This window comes from Haemorhous mexicanus, chromosome 19 (assembly GCF_027477595.1).
Source record: "Haemorhous mexicanus isolate bHaeMex1 chromosome 19, bHaeMex1.pri, whole genome shotgun sequence".
In the NCBI taxonomy this organism is placed as follows: domain Eukaryota; kingdom Metazoa; phylum Chordata; class Aves; order Passeriformes; family Fringillidae; genus Haemorhous; species Haemorhous mexicanus.
This window is the reverse complement of record NC_082359.1, coordinates 1,377,959-1,392,273: the sequence shown is the minus strand read 5'-3', so window position 1 is coordinate 1,392,273 and position 14,315 is coordinate 1,377,959. Positions and strand designations below refer to the sequence as shown.

The 14,315-nt window shown below is 61.6% G+C and overlaps 2 protein-coding genes across 3 annotated transcripts; one reads left to right on the top strand and one right to left on the bottom strand.

Moving 5' to 3' along the window:
• Positions 1-43: 43 nt before the first annotated feature.
• MTFP1 (mitochondrial fission process 1) lies at positions 44-2,351 on the top strand. Its single transcript, XM_059863475.1, has 4 exons — positions 44-330; positions 1,358-1,485; positions 1,557-1,780; positions 2,145-2,351. Exons 1-4 carry the CDS (start codon positions 279-281, stop codon positions 2,218-2,220), a joined length of 480 nt encoding a protein of 159 aa, XP_059719458.1. The 5' UTR covers positions 44-278; the 3' UTR covers positions 2,221-2,351.
• A 4,480-nt stretch (positions 2,352-6,831) lies between these two features.
• On the bottom strand, positions 6,832-13,275 carry GAL3ST1 (galactose-3-O-sulfotransferase 1). Of its 2 annotated transcripts, XM_059863614.1 has the most exons (4): positions 13,090-13,275; positions 11,621-11,722; positions 10,126-10,259; positions 6,832-9,013 (listed from the first exon to the last, which is right to left on the bottom strand). In XM_059863614.1, the coding sequence occupies exons 3-4, from the start codon at positions 10,248-10,250 to the stop codon at positions 7,864-7,866; spliced, it is 1,275 nt and encodes a 424-aa protein (XP_059719597.1). In that variant the 5' UTR covers positions 10,251-10,259; positions 11,621-11,722; positions 13,090-13,275; the 3' UTR covers positions 6,832-7,863. The 2 variants fall into 2 exon arrangements, with proteins under 2 accessions (XP_059719597.1, XP_059719596.1); XM_059863613.1 differs by lacking the exon at positions 11,621-11,722 and having other exon boundaries at positions 13,090-13,210.
• Between the last annotated feature and the right edge of the window lie 1,040 nt (positions 13,276-14,315).

The following is a 14,315-nucleotide window of genomic DNA, read 5'->3' as shown; positions in this document are numbered from 1 at the left end:
CCCCCAGCCCCACACTTGCCCCTCCAGACCCGTAACTGCCCCCCCCCAGCCCCGTAACTGCCCCTCAGCCCCAGCCCCGCCCCCGTGACCGCCGCTGACGCAAGGACGCGGGGTCACGTGCACGTCCAGACCCCGCCCCCGCCGCCATCCTGCTGCCCCCGAGGGGCGGGACAAACACGTCACACACAGGGCGGGTGTATGCAAAGTATGCAAGAATGGGCGTGGCTTTGTGACGTGAAGCGGGGGCGGGGCATGCAGCGGGAGCGGTGGCGCGCGCCATGGGGCCGGAGGAGCCCGACCTGTACCGGGACACGTGGGTCCGATACCTGGGTGAGCACCGGGAACCGGGCACTGGCACTGAGCGATGACACCGGGCGCTGACATTGAGCACTGACACCGGGAAGCGGGTACCGGCACCGGGCACTGACATTGAGCGCTGACACCGACATTGAGTACAGAGCACTGTCACCGGGTACCGGTTACGGCAGCGCCGGGAACCGGGCAATGATACCGGGTACCGGGTACTGACACCGGGGACAGGCACGGGGGGATCTGGGAATTGACATTGGGCACTAACATCAAATAGCACCTCCGGGACCTGAGCACTGACATCGGGCACTGGCTGCGCAAACGGGGCAGTGATACCTTGCACCGGCCCCTGTCACAGGGTACCGGGGACTGGGCACTGACTCGCCAGACACTGGTACCGGGTACCAGTGTCAGGCACCACATGAGGAACCAGGCGCTGACAGTCGGCCCTGCTTTAGGAACATGACACCAGACGCTGTGTCAGGTACTGGACACTGTGCAGTAGGCACTGCGCTGCCCCAGGTGCTGGGCACCACACGTGGTACCGGGCATTGACACCCAGCACTGCTACCACAGGGTGCGCTGGGCCCATGGTACTGGGCACCAACACGCAGCACCAAGTACTGCGCAGTGCACTGGGCACTGATACGGGGTTCTGGTACCAGATATGAGCACCACACAGCAGGCCCTGGCACTGCAGTGGCATGGCACAGCACACAGCACACAGCACAGTACCCGTCACTGCCACCAGCACCGACACTGGCTAGTGGCATCATCCACCAGCACCGTGCACGGACACTGAATACCAGGACCAGTTACTGATTACTCCCAGGCACTGGGCACAGACACAGAGCCTGCAGTGGCACTGGGCAGTCACAGACACCAGCCCTGGCAGCAGCCACCCCCAGCCCAGCTGTCCTGGTGGCAGTGGGTCCAAGGAGACCCAGGCACTGCAAACACCTCCAGTGCAAGATCCATCTAGTGACATTGGGAGACCCTGCATGGGTGGCATGGGGACAGCCGGTCCCTGACCCTACCATCCCCTCAGGTTATGCCAACGAGGTGGGCGAGTCCTTCCGCCCACTGGTGCCAGTGCCGGTGGTGTGGGCCAGCTACGGCGTGGCCACCGCCTACGTGACCGCCGATGCCATCGACAAGGGTCGGAAAGCTGCCACCGTGAGTGCCACCCCCCCTCACCCCCCAGCCTCTCCATCCCTGTCCTTCCACTGACCCCTGTGTCCCCCCAGGCCCACGCGCAGGACCCCACACGCGTAGGGGTGGCTGTGGTGGACACCTTCGTGTGGCAGAGCCTGGCCTCGGTGGCCATCCCCGGCTTCACCATCAACCGGCTCTGCGCCGCCTCGCTGGCCGTGCTGGGGGCCCTGACCCGCTGGCCCCTGCCTGTGCGCCGCTGGACCACCACTGCCCTGGGGCTGGCTGCCATCCCCCTCATCATCACCCCCATCGACAGGTAAGGGGACATCCCTGGGGCGGGGGACAGGCAGCTGCCACCACCCTGTCCCCACAGCCTGGAGGGATGGAGCACATTTGTCCCCTTGGAGACCAGTCCCAGTATGGGCTTGGGGCTGGGAGCAGAGGGTGATGACAGGATGTCTCCACTCCAAAGGGGCTTTGCTGGGGTGCAGCCAGGACATGTCCCTGCCAGGACGGGGATTATCTGGAGCTGAGCCGGGATTAACACAGTGAGGCTGTGCTAAACCTGGTTTTGGTGGCACTGGTGTCTCAGGGGATTTTAAGGACAGCCCCACCCATCCCACATCAAATCCACCGCCCCAGAGATCCCCGGGCCCCTCTGACGCCCTCTCCTGCTGCAGGACTGTGGATTTCCTGATGGATTCCAGCCTCCGCAAGCTTTACAGGGCACCAGGAGAGCCCCCGACGTCCCACTGAGCACCACCCCGCACACGCTGGGGAAACTGAGGCATGCTGCTGTGACCCACCGACTGTGACCCCTCACTCTGGTGACCCCCAGAGTGGCCACCTGGCCCCACATTGGTCCTAATAAACCATTTCAAACATGACCCCTGATGGGTGATGCTTAGGTGCCACCAAGGCCAGGCCATGTCCTCTCCTGGGGGACACATGGGTCTGGGTGAGTCCCAATCTCTCAGGGGTCTCCACCTGCCCAGAGCAGCCCTGCTGTCCCAACCGTGGAACCTTCTCCACCTCCACAGCCTCATGGGAGATCCTGGGGACTGTCCCCAAGGAGCTGCCACCACATCCATAGTCTCCAAGGACATGAAATCTACCCAGCCAGGAGCTGCCATCTCCAGCACCGCAGGCTGGGACAGTGTCACAACACCTGGCAGCCACAGGAACCTGGAGATGTGGCTTGCCAGTGTAGGGGCACATCTCCATCCCTTGGTGGCATCCACACACTACCAACCAGGAGAAGCTTTAGAGAAAGCAAAACAACATTTATTGGTGAGAAAGAGGCTCTGGTCCTATCTGGCCCTGTTTCTCTGTCTCCCTGAGGAGCAGGGCCCCCACCACGCTCTGCAGCTCAACCTGGAAGGGACACCTCTGCCTTGGTGGCCGCTGTCCCCTCTGGGCTCTGCCCAGGCGCCAGGTGGTCAGGGCCAGCCCCAGCAGCCCCCCCAGCACAGTGACCACCAGCACAGCACTGCCCACCAGGGCCAGCAGGAACCTCTTCACCGTCCGGCACGGTGCTGGGAATGGCAAAAACACACCTGGGGATCAGAGGGGGGTTCAGCACCAAGGGTAGGGGTTTTGGGGATATGGGAGAGCGTTGAGGTGTCCCTCACCTTTGTACCATGGCAGCTTCTTCTTCACCAGCACTGGTCCAACAGTTTCCCGGTGGAGTGTCCCCTCTCCTGGGAATGCTGTGGGAGTATATGTCCAATGCAGTCCAGCCCAGGTCCAGGAGCCCTCCTAAGACCCCAAAACAACCTGGGGCCACCCTGTCCCACCCTTGGTACCTTGCATGTCTCCATGGAAGGTGTCAGCAGCGGGACAACCTGTATCACAGCAGTGGCATGGGGTACTCTGGACAGGGTCCTCTGTGTTGTGCCAGCTGGGAGAGGAGAGGACAGAACTGGGGAGGGTGGCTCTAGGGGTCCCCAGACTCCACCACAAGACCCACATGGTGCCACCCCAGAGGAGATGTCTCCAAGCACCTCCACAACACCTCTGCAGTGTGGGGGACCTGGGATCTGTGGTGATGCCACCAGCTGCCATCGAATAAGAGGTAACATCCAGACCACAGTGGGGTGACTTGGTCTTCCCAGAGGTGGGTTCTGCCCCCAGCACACCCATGGGGTGCTCGTGTCCCCAGACACCCAGCGTACCTGGCCGTGGTGTGGCTGTAGAAGCAGGACCTGGTGGCACGTCCTTGTCCCCATGCCATCAGCAGGCAGTGCACGTAGACCTGCTGAGACACCACGTCTTTCCTCAGGGACCCTGCTCTCCTCTACACGACCTTGTGGAGCTGAGGCCACCCCGGCAGGAGCACTATGTCTCAGGATGGACAATGTTTTGGGACACCCAGGTCATCCCCCTCCCTGGGACCTCCATCCCACCAGCAAGGGAATCATCCCCACCTCACCTGCTCTTCCTCAGGCTCACCCTCCAGCGTGGGGGCCAGGATGGAGAGCTGGAGGACAGAACCCCCTCCGGGGTGCTGGACAGACACGTTCCCCAGCTTCTCCCCATGCAGGCACCTGTGGCAGAGAGTGACACAGGACATTGCAGGGCTGTCTCCAGGCTTCCATCAGGAGGTCCTGCAGGACCCCAGGGTGGCTGGAGAAGGAGCCCCTACTTCCTGCCCCCCCAGCACTGACCCACGGCTGTTCACCACCATGAAGACCCTCCTGGAGTGTCCTGGCTGCTCCGTGGTGGTCCAGTAGCACTGATCCACATGGATCTTCATAGAGATGCTGGGACTGAAGTGGACACTGGCTTCCAGGTGGATCATAGAGCCAGGGCTAAGCACTGGCAGCTTCTCTGGAATGGCACTGGAGTCCTCTGAGAAGTGTGGGTTCAGTGTGACATCCCCAAACCTGTCCCACCAGAGATGAGGGCACCAGACACATCCCAGACCACCATCCCTACAGCTTCCCCCTTTCAGAGCCCACCCCCCCATCCTGGCTCTGTTCCCCAGGCCTTCTTTCCCTGCTCTCCAGAGCTTCCTGGTCCCCCCATGGAGCTGAGGGACCGTGTGGGGTTTCAGGGCAGAGCTGACCCCCAAACCCCATTGTGGTATCGGGCACAGGACTGGGAACATCTCAAAGCCCTACAACCTTCACAAGGACAGGGGGGGAGTTCCTGCAGGGAAGGCCACTTTTCCTGGTGGTCCAAGTCCTGGGGCCAGCCAGGAGAAGGCACTGACTGCTGCTGGTTGAGCTCTGGGTCTTGGCTGGACCCATCCCATGGTCTCACCCCGCAGTGTTTTCCTGCAGCACCCCCAGAGCACTCACCATCCAGGAGCCTCAAGATGAAGTTCATGATGGGCTCCTCAGAGCTGGGGTGAGCAAGAACCCTCCCTGTCCCCATGCCTGAGGACATCACTGGAGCTGTCACTGTGTGACCAGGGGGCTCTGAGACAACTCGAGCCATGGTGGTCCCTGCAAGGGAAGGGCTGAGCCAGCAGTAGCATGTCCCAGATGCAGCAGGGACATCCAGGTTCTCAGGTGTTCCCAGGACTTTTTGGGGATACCTGGCTGCAGCACAAAGGCAGGGATAGCACGAGGAGCACATCAGGGGCTCCTCTGTCCCCAGCCTCACCCCAGCAGGAGCTCACCTGCACTACAGGAATACACCAGGAGCATTCCCAGCACCATGACCCTGCCCAGGGCTGGGGACAGACCAGGATTTGCTCATGGGCTGGGACATCACTGTCAGCAGCCACAGACCCCACCAGTGCTTGTGATCCCCTCAACCCAACCTGTACCCACCAGCCCTGCTGGGACCTCAGGGGAGCTCCTGGCAGCCCCTTGCCCCAACCCTCAGAGCTTGGGATCATTTTAGGAAGGCTCCTCTACCCCAGGCCAGCCCCCAGGTGACCATCAGGAACCAGCACTGTGCAAAGCGAAGGGCACCCACCACCCACCTCCCTCAGGACAACCAATGGGAGGAATGAAGGGGGATCCCAGCCCCACTCACCTGCCACCTCCAGCACAGCCCCACACACCAGCACCAAGAAGCACAGCTCCATCCCTGGTGAGTAGAATCCCTACTCTACCAGCTGGGGGTCTTTAAGGACTTGGGGGCTGGGTGTCAATGGGTCCCAGCTGGCACTGATGGGGTTGGGGGCTTTGCTTGGTCTCTGCAGCCATCGGCAGCCCCACACCTGGGGCTGGTTCCACCTCTCACACCTTCCCAGTCCCACCACAAGAGCCTGTGCCTATCTTCCAGTCCCTATTCCATCCCACAGCCCCAGTGCCACCACTCAGACTGGTCTTGCAGGTGGTCCTGAGCGTGATCCCATACCCACCAGTTAGTCCTGGTCCCATATGCACCAATCAGTCCTGTTCCCAGGTGTGATGCTGGGCCTCCCATGCCATGGTTGTGGTCCTGGTCCTCAGCAAGGTGCAGATCCTACCACAAGGTCCCATCCCCACCAGTCAGTCCCAGTCCTGTGCATGGTGCTGCTCTCACCATGTCCTTTTACTCCTGCACATGGTCCTGATCCAAGCAGTTTGCCCTGATCCCAGTTCACCACATGGCCTGGTCCCATCACTCAGCCTTGGTCCCTTGGATGTCCCTGGTCCCACCTCAAGGTTCTTAAGCCCACCCAGTTTTGACCCCACCATTGTCAGGATCCCATGGCTGATCCTGGTCCCACCAGAGAGTCCCAGTCCCCAGCACCCCTCCTTGTCCCATCATAGCTCTGCTTCCAGCTCTGCTGGAGAGGAACACCACCTGGGAGCAGCAGCTTGGTCACAGCCAGAACAGAGACCTGGTGAAGTGCTCGTGTCCCTGGGTCTTGCCTGTCTCAGGTGTCCCCATCACAGCCCCAACACCCCACCACAGGTCTCCTCTGAGTGGGCTAACCTGGTGGCCTGCCTGCAGAGGGAGTGTGGAGAAGTCCCAGTCAGGTCTCATGGCCACCCCTGAAGTGGGGTGCCCCACCAGCAGCAGAGCTGGAACATGGTGGCATGAGTGGTTTGTTTTGCCAGTGATGGCTGATCTCATGGCTCTGCTGTCCCTGTGAAGCCAGCAGACCTTCCTGGGGGCACCTGCACACCATGGGGGTGTCCCCCAGCACCCAGCAGGGACACTGGGGACAGACCCAGGCACCCCACTTGCATAGAGGGCCTCATTCCTCAGCACTGCCTGGGGGACATGGGGCACCCCACCCCCAGGACTGATGGGGACAGTGGTGCCAGGACCCTGGGGAGCTCCCAGAAGGAGCAGGGACTGGCTGAGCATCCTGCTGTGGCTGTGAGAACATCCTCACCTCATCCATCCCATCCCGGAGAAGGAGGAGATGGCTGGAGACCAGCTGGACCATCCTTATATCCAAAACTACCAAATATACAATTATATTACAAAAGTAAATCGTTTTTTTTATTTCTGGTCTTTACAGAAGGAGCTGAACACAGGTGGGGGGACAAGGGGGTCCCTTTGCTGGAGGGTGGCTCAGCCACAGGTGCCACCTCTGCACCCAGCCAGGGCTACTCTCAGTGGGACAGGGCATCACCGGTGTCATCCAGCCCAGCTGGGATGCATGAGGTTTGTCCCCAAGGCAGGGTGGGGACTGGGGATTGCCCCTGCCCTCAGCATCCCCACTGTGCCCTGGATGGCATCGCGGGGACAGTCCCACTGCACCTGCTCCCAATCTCCTCCCCACACCAGTTGTCACCAGACCCTGTTGGCCTTTTGGGATGTCCCCTGTGGGGACCAGGGCCACGGGCTCCTCTAACTGGGATGATGGGGGGCAGTGAGGGTGTGCCCTTTGCCACGGGGACCTGTTCATAAAGGCCGGGGCTTTTGGGATGGGTTTTCCAATCTCCAAATGGCTCCGGGTGCCTCTAGGTCACAGCCTAGCTGTTGGTGGGCTGAGAACATGCTGCACTCATCACACCCAAGGGCTGAGGCAGTGCAGCAGGTTCTGACATTCCCATACCCCAAAAACAGGGCTCAGTGGGGTGATTTGAGGAGCTCCTGGAGGGCTGGGTTCCCTGTGGGCATCTCTGCCCACCCTGGGCAAGGGAGACCCTCTACCACTGCTGACCCAGCACATCCCTGCCTACACCCAGCAACCTGATGGATGTCCTGCTCCCACTGTGACGAGGCCACATCCTTCATAAATCCCTTCTCCAGCTTTTCTGTGGGGAAGAAAGAAGTGGATCCTGCAGGAAAACACCACCCCTGGACCCCCAGTCCTTGACCCCGCTGACGGAGGCAGAGTCTCCACTCTCCTGCCCTGGAGCTCTGCAGGAAGGTGATGGAGGGTCCCCGCAAAAGTTCCTGGGCTCCAGGCCTCCAGCCAGGTCCAAACCAAGAGAACCATGAGTAACAAAAACGAAAGCACCTGGTTCTTCCCCAGGAAAGCGGGGCACGTGCCAGCCCCTACCACTTGAGGAAGTCCCGCACGTAGCTCCATAGCTTGGTGATCCAGAGGTTGGCCCCCAGGTCAGTCAGGTACTGGATTTCGGGCGTCAGCATCTTGCGGCACAGCTTCTGGTGCTTCTTGCTGATCTTCTTCTTCAAGTTGTACCCCAGGATGGTCTTCTCCCCCAGGGGCTGCCAGGGCTGCATGGAGGACTCCTGGATGGCGCTGGCGTCCACAGCGTGTCCCCCGTCGATGCAGATGCTGGTCATCTTCTTGTTCTCCCTCTGCAGCTCGGCCACGTCCCTGGCCATCCTCTCCCTCCCGTAGGCCTCCACCTTGCGCCAGAAGGTGGCATTGAAGTAGCGGTAGAGCTTGGCGTCGATGAGGTTCCAGGCGGTCGCCTGCTCGTACAGCTCAGGGGTCAACCGGGACACAGTGGAGCCCTTGCGGGCGTTGAGCTTGAAGTAGAGGACATCCTCCAGCTGCCAACACAGCAGGTCCTTGAGCAGCACCAGCGACTCATCAAAGTACTCGAGCAACATGACGAGGTGGAAGCGGCGGTCGATCTCCTGGATGTGCTCCTCCACCAGCGGGCTGTTGGCGTCCATGCTGCTGTCGTAGCCGAAGTCGAAGAACAGGAGGTTTTGGAGGTAGTGAGCGTTGAACCCGTTGGGGTCGTAGTAGTGCTGGGGGTCCCGGAGGAACTCATCCAGCTTATCCTCCCCCGTGATCTTCCAGGTGAGGGGGATGACGGGCCCAAAGTAGTGGAAGGAGGACTCAAAGAGGTACGCGGGGTCCCGCAGCACCGTCACAAAGGTGGTGTCAGGCGGCAGGAGCTTGCGCACCTCCTCGTAGTGGAAGCGCATGTGGTTGCAGATGATGTTGAAGCACACCCCGGGCCGGTAGTGCTGCACCTGGCTGCGCTCGAAGAAGGACGGGTAGTAGAAGTCGTTGCGGCCGTTGGGGAAGGCGAATTTCAGGCGATGCTTCTCCCCGAAGCGGAAGAGGATGTTGAGGATGGTGCTGCTGGCGGTCTTGTGGGTCTTCATGAACATGACATTGAGCTTGGGCCGGCAACTCCACCCCGAGGCGCTGCCCGTGCCGTTGGACGGGGACGGAGCCTGGGCCGGGGACAGGTGGGAGGCGCAGGAGAAGGGGACGGGGATCCTGGGTGAGAGAAGAGGTGGAGCACCATGGTGAGTGGCATTGGCACTTAGGAGGCTTAGGGATATTCTGTGCTGGTGGAACTGGATCCGGGGATGGGTTCTGGACCTGGGAATAGGTGCTGGACCTTGGGAATATATGCTGAACCTGGGAATGAGTGTGGGACCTGGGGACAGGTGCTGGATCTGGGAAATGGGTTCTGGAGATGGAAAGAGAGCAGGGGGTCTCCATGGGCATGGCCATGGTGGTCCTGGAGGAGGTGATGCCAAAAAGTGCATTGAGGGGAGCTCTCCATGGCCACAACTCCATGGAGAGGAGCTGATAACATTTTTATGGTGTATAAGAGCTCTCAATCCCTCACAGGATCCATGGAGGAGGCCAGGGACCTCTCAACCCCTTATAGGAGTCATGAACTCCTCCATGAAGGAGTTCTGGGAGCTCTCAACCCTTTACAGGAGTCACAAACCCCTCAAGGGATCTGTGGAGGTCTGGCACCCCTCAACACCTTGTAGGATCCAAGAAAGATCCAGCCCCCAGCAAAGAGGGAAATAATTCCAGAGCCTGGCCCCACAGAGGAGTTCATGGACCCTGGAGGAACACGTTAAGACACAAGGGATGTTATCTGAGCTGCCTGAGGCAGTGAGCAGAGCCCACAGAGTCGAGTGACTTTGGACACCTGTAATGAACTCGCCAAACTGATCCTTGATGAGGATCCCCACCCAAGAGCACCAGGTTTGTGAGGCATGTGGACTTTGTTTACAAGCTTGGAGATTAATTTGATGACAGGTGGCATGGCTGGGAGCTGAGCGCTGTGGAGCTCCAGCAGTGAAAGAACCCGAGACTCAAGTCCTCTCCTCTCCTCCCCTCTCCCCCTTCCCTCCTTTTTCCACCCGGGAGCACTGAGTGCCCCATGGTGTCCCCAGCCCTGCTGGGAGTTGGGGACTGCTGTGGGGTAGGGTGCAGCCTCCAGCAGGAAGGGGACATCTTGGTGTGAAGCCACCAGGGCCCGGAAAGCCCCAGGGCCATCTCCATGTCCCCCACGTCCAGCTGGGGGTTCCTGGAGTGGAACAGGGAGGCCGAGCCGCAGGGGGGGCACGCGGGGACCCCAGACTCACTCAGTGACGCTGACTTGCAGCGGGGGGACAGCATAGGAGTAGAGCAGCAACATGAAGCTGGTCAGGAGGGTCCCCAGGACCAGCCCCTTGCACATAGACCTCCAGGGCTTCCCATGCCACAGCATCCTGGTCACCTGCAGCCAGAGAGGAGAGACGTTGGTGCCAGGGACACGGGGACTGGGGGGTGTGTGGCTCCAACAAGGCACGTGGACATGTCACGGGCATGGCAATTCCCAGGCACGCATCCCACTGGTGCCTGGAGTGATCTACAGCAGATCTGTGGCCCAGGCCCAGCGGCTCTGCCCGCCCAGCCAACCTTTGCCCGCCCTGGGAAAACTGAGTGACTCCCAGGGCGGGAGAGGCTGCAGGGCTGGGATTGAGGGAAAGGGGAGCCATGGACAGCCCAGGGGCAGAGTGGGCAACTGAGGGACAGAGTGGCCATTCTCCACTGGGACACCACCAGCACCAGCAGGTGCTCCCTGAGGGTGCTGGGATCCATTTTCCCAGGAAAATCTGCAGGCCGGAGCAGGAGCTGCAGCAGCTTGGGATGGTTTGGGTGCTGCAATACCCTCTCAGTGCAGCCTCTCCGGCCCTGCCAGCAGCACTGGGGGGCTCGGGGGGCCCTCTGGCCATGACAGCTCAGGCTGGCCCAGGTGGGGGCCAGGGACACGGAACTGGGGACAGAGGGGTGCAGGCATCCCCAAACACACAAAACACACACACAGAGGGCACACACAGACACCCCCGTCCCCTCGTGTGCTCATGTGTGCACCAGGATACACAGCCCTCAATGCGTATTTATACACACACAGGTGCACACACAAAATGTGCACACATATCAGCCATGTTCACACACACACGCGTGTGCACACAGACACACAGACACACAGACACACAGACACACAGACACACACACACGTGTGTACACACATAGACACACGCTCACAGAGTCCCTGTGCCCGCTGCTGCCCCCCCGTGGCCCCCATCCCTGTCCCCTCCCTCCTCCTGGGACACGGGGGTCACCCTCACTGTGACACCGCATTGCAGCAGGGCCGTTCCCTGCGGCAGGACGCGGGGACACGGGGACACGGGGACACGCCAGCCGTGACAGCAGCCCTCCACAGCAGAGCTCCGCGCCCGGGAGCCCCCCCGAGCTGGGGACTGAGCCCCCCCGAGCTGGGGACTGAGCCTCCCCGGCCCTGCACCCCCATTTAGCGGCGGGAGCAGCATCAGCTGCCTGCCCCAGCTCCCGCTGCTCCCTCTGCTCCACATCCTCCCGAGCCCCTGGGCCAAGTCTGGCTGCGCTGCCACTGCGTAACACCCCCAAAAATAATCCCCCGGCCCCGCACCCCCGCCTCGCATCACCCCCTCAGTGCCTCAGAGCTCCCGCGGATATCCCGGCGGGATGCAATCCCGCTACCATGAGCCGTGGATCACAGCCCGGCACATCCCAAACCCCAGCCCCCGAGGCAGAGCCCCCCCGTTCCCGGCTCACCCCCAGCACCGCGGTTACCGGATCCCTCTGCCCGGCGATTCCGGGGTGCCGCCGCTGCCGCCGTTCCCCGGCTCCGGCCCCCCCGGGTCGGATCGCCTCGTGCTGCCGAGATTTCCAGCTCGATGAATAATGAATGGAAAATGCAACCGGAGCCCCGGGCTGCGGCCGGGTGCTGGGCACAGCGCCGCGGACGGGGGGGAGCTGCAAGAGGGGCACCTGGGGCACCTGAAAACCTCATCCAAGTCCCCCCCCACTTCCCCTGGAGTCGGGACCGTGATCAGGCAGGGCTGGTGCATCCAGCCTCTTCCCGAGTGGTTTTCATGTGCGAGTGGGGGTGCACAGTGTCACCACGGGGGCAGCAGGTGGCTCTGACTGTATCCCAAAACTGCCGTGTGGGTGAGAATGGCAGGAGCTCCGGGAGCAGCTGGAGTTGGGTTTTACACGGTGGCTGTGATTCCGTCACAGTCACTGCCTGGCACCACCTGGAAAAGCCACTGGCCCTTTGAGAGGGCTGGGGAGACATCCACTCTTGTGGGTGCTGCCAAGAGGGAGCGAAGCTGGCACCAACTCCATAGGAGAGAGTGAAATGGCACTATAAACCCCTCTGATGAGTCCCAATGGATCCCAGTGAGTCCAGATGGGTCCCAATGGATCCTGATAGATCCCTATGGGACCCCACCAGGCCCCCAGGACCACACAGCACTGAATTCCAGAGCTCTGGGATGCCAAGGGGATGCCTCACTCCACCCTGTCTGCCTCCCAGGGGTGGTTATGGCAAACACTTCCCAGCCAAATATTCTATTGACTTTGCCTTCAGTGAGCAGATTAATTATTAATAGCTCGTTAGGAGAAAGTGGTGCACTGGGTGTTCTCCTGGGGCTCCCACAGGTGGGGTGTGTCCGCGGCGCCAGCTGGCTGAGATGCCCAGCCAGAGAACACGGCTGCACCCACCATTGCTTCAAGAGGTACCCCCAGGCCAGGCCAGGCCACCCAGCTCTGCAGCCCCCTCTCCATGTTCCAGTAGCTCCCCATCTCCCTGGGGGCACCTCAGAGTCTGGTTTTGGGTTTTGCCAGGAGCATCAATTTTTTTAGGGCTAAGCCCCTGCCATACACAAGGTGCATGCACCTGCTTGCTCCTGATCCCACAAATCCATGGACACACTGTTTTCCACAGGCCCCATCTCACACACAGGCATGCTACTTCCTACCCCCCTGCCCCCTTTGTGCCCCATGGCTACACAATTCCCCTCATCATCCTGCCCCGTAGAGCTGCTTTCTGAGTATCCCACTGCCCCCCCCCCAGCATCCCAACACCCTCCAGGCATCCCAACACTCCCTCAAGCGACACACTACCTCCTTATCATCCTGTGGCACCCCCCAGCAACCCACTGCATCCCAACAAGCAACCTGCTGCCCAACAAGCATCCTGTCACCCTCCAAGCAGCCCCGCACCCCCCAGTATCCATCACCTTTTCCTCTCCCGCACCGCTGGGCCGTGCCTCTGCTCTCCTGTGCTGACCGGGGTGCCGGGGGAGCGGGCGGCACGGGGCGGGGGTGCCGATGCTGCTCCGACATGGAATAAGCTCTTCCCAGGCAGCTCCCCGCAAATGCCGGCTTTTCCAAAGCCTCCCCACTGCACCGCGGTGTTTATGGCATCACCGGGATCGCGGCCCTGGGTCGCCGGCCTGGGAAAGGGGAACGGGACAGGAGTGGGAGCGGCTGGCGGGGGGACGCGGGGCTGTGGCCGGGCACTGCCCGGCTCCCCGGGGCCGGCCCTGGATGCCTGCGGCCACCCCAAGCCACCCGGCCCCCACCCACTGCCGGGGCACAGAGGAGCCATTCAGCCCGTGCCGCGAACAACGGGGACATTTGTCTCCATCTGTGACCGCGGCCTCAACGGGGACATTGTCCCCGCGGGCCCCATTGCCGGCCCCTCGGCTCCCTGCCACCAGCCCGGCGTGGCCCCACAGCCCTGGGGGACGATGGCTGTCCCTGGGCGGCGGCACCCACCTCTCGCAGCCACCGTCCTCCTCCTCCCGTCCCACAGGACAGCTCGTGGCCTGGCCATCACCTCCTGCAGCCGGAGCTCACCTGGGTTTGGGGAGCTGGCTCCCACACCCGGTCCCAGCTGCCTGCTCCCCCGGCCACCCCGGCCACGCACCATCAGCTCCTCTTCATTCTCCCGCAGCTTCCCCGCCCTCTTTCCTCCCTCCCACTATGTTTCCATGGATTTATGGCCCTAATGACAGCAATATTCTGGCATCTCCAACCTTGGTGAGACAACTGTGGGACAATCACAGTGCGACCAGCCTTTCCACCCTCCTCTTGTCACAGCAGCTGACTGGGGGCCCAGAGGGTGCCCTGGCCACTCCAGGAGGGCTCAGCCCTGTCGCTGGTCCATCACCCCCCATGAGGCAGGGTTAAAAAGCGGCCCTTGTGCTCCTGGATGCAGCCTTGGTTCTTCCTGCTGCCCTTAGTCTCTGTCACTAAAGGGGCTGGTGTCAGCTCCGGGGCCCCCAGCAAGGGGTGACCACCTTGGCCATGCCTGAGACTCACCATCCCTGTTGGAGGTGTTTGGGGTTCAGAGCTTGTCCCCTACAGGATATGTGGACATCACCTTGCAGTGAGCTGGCAGCTGCCCCATCCTGCCTGACCTCATCAGTTCCCATACCAGGATAACCTGCACGACCCTGGG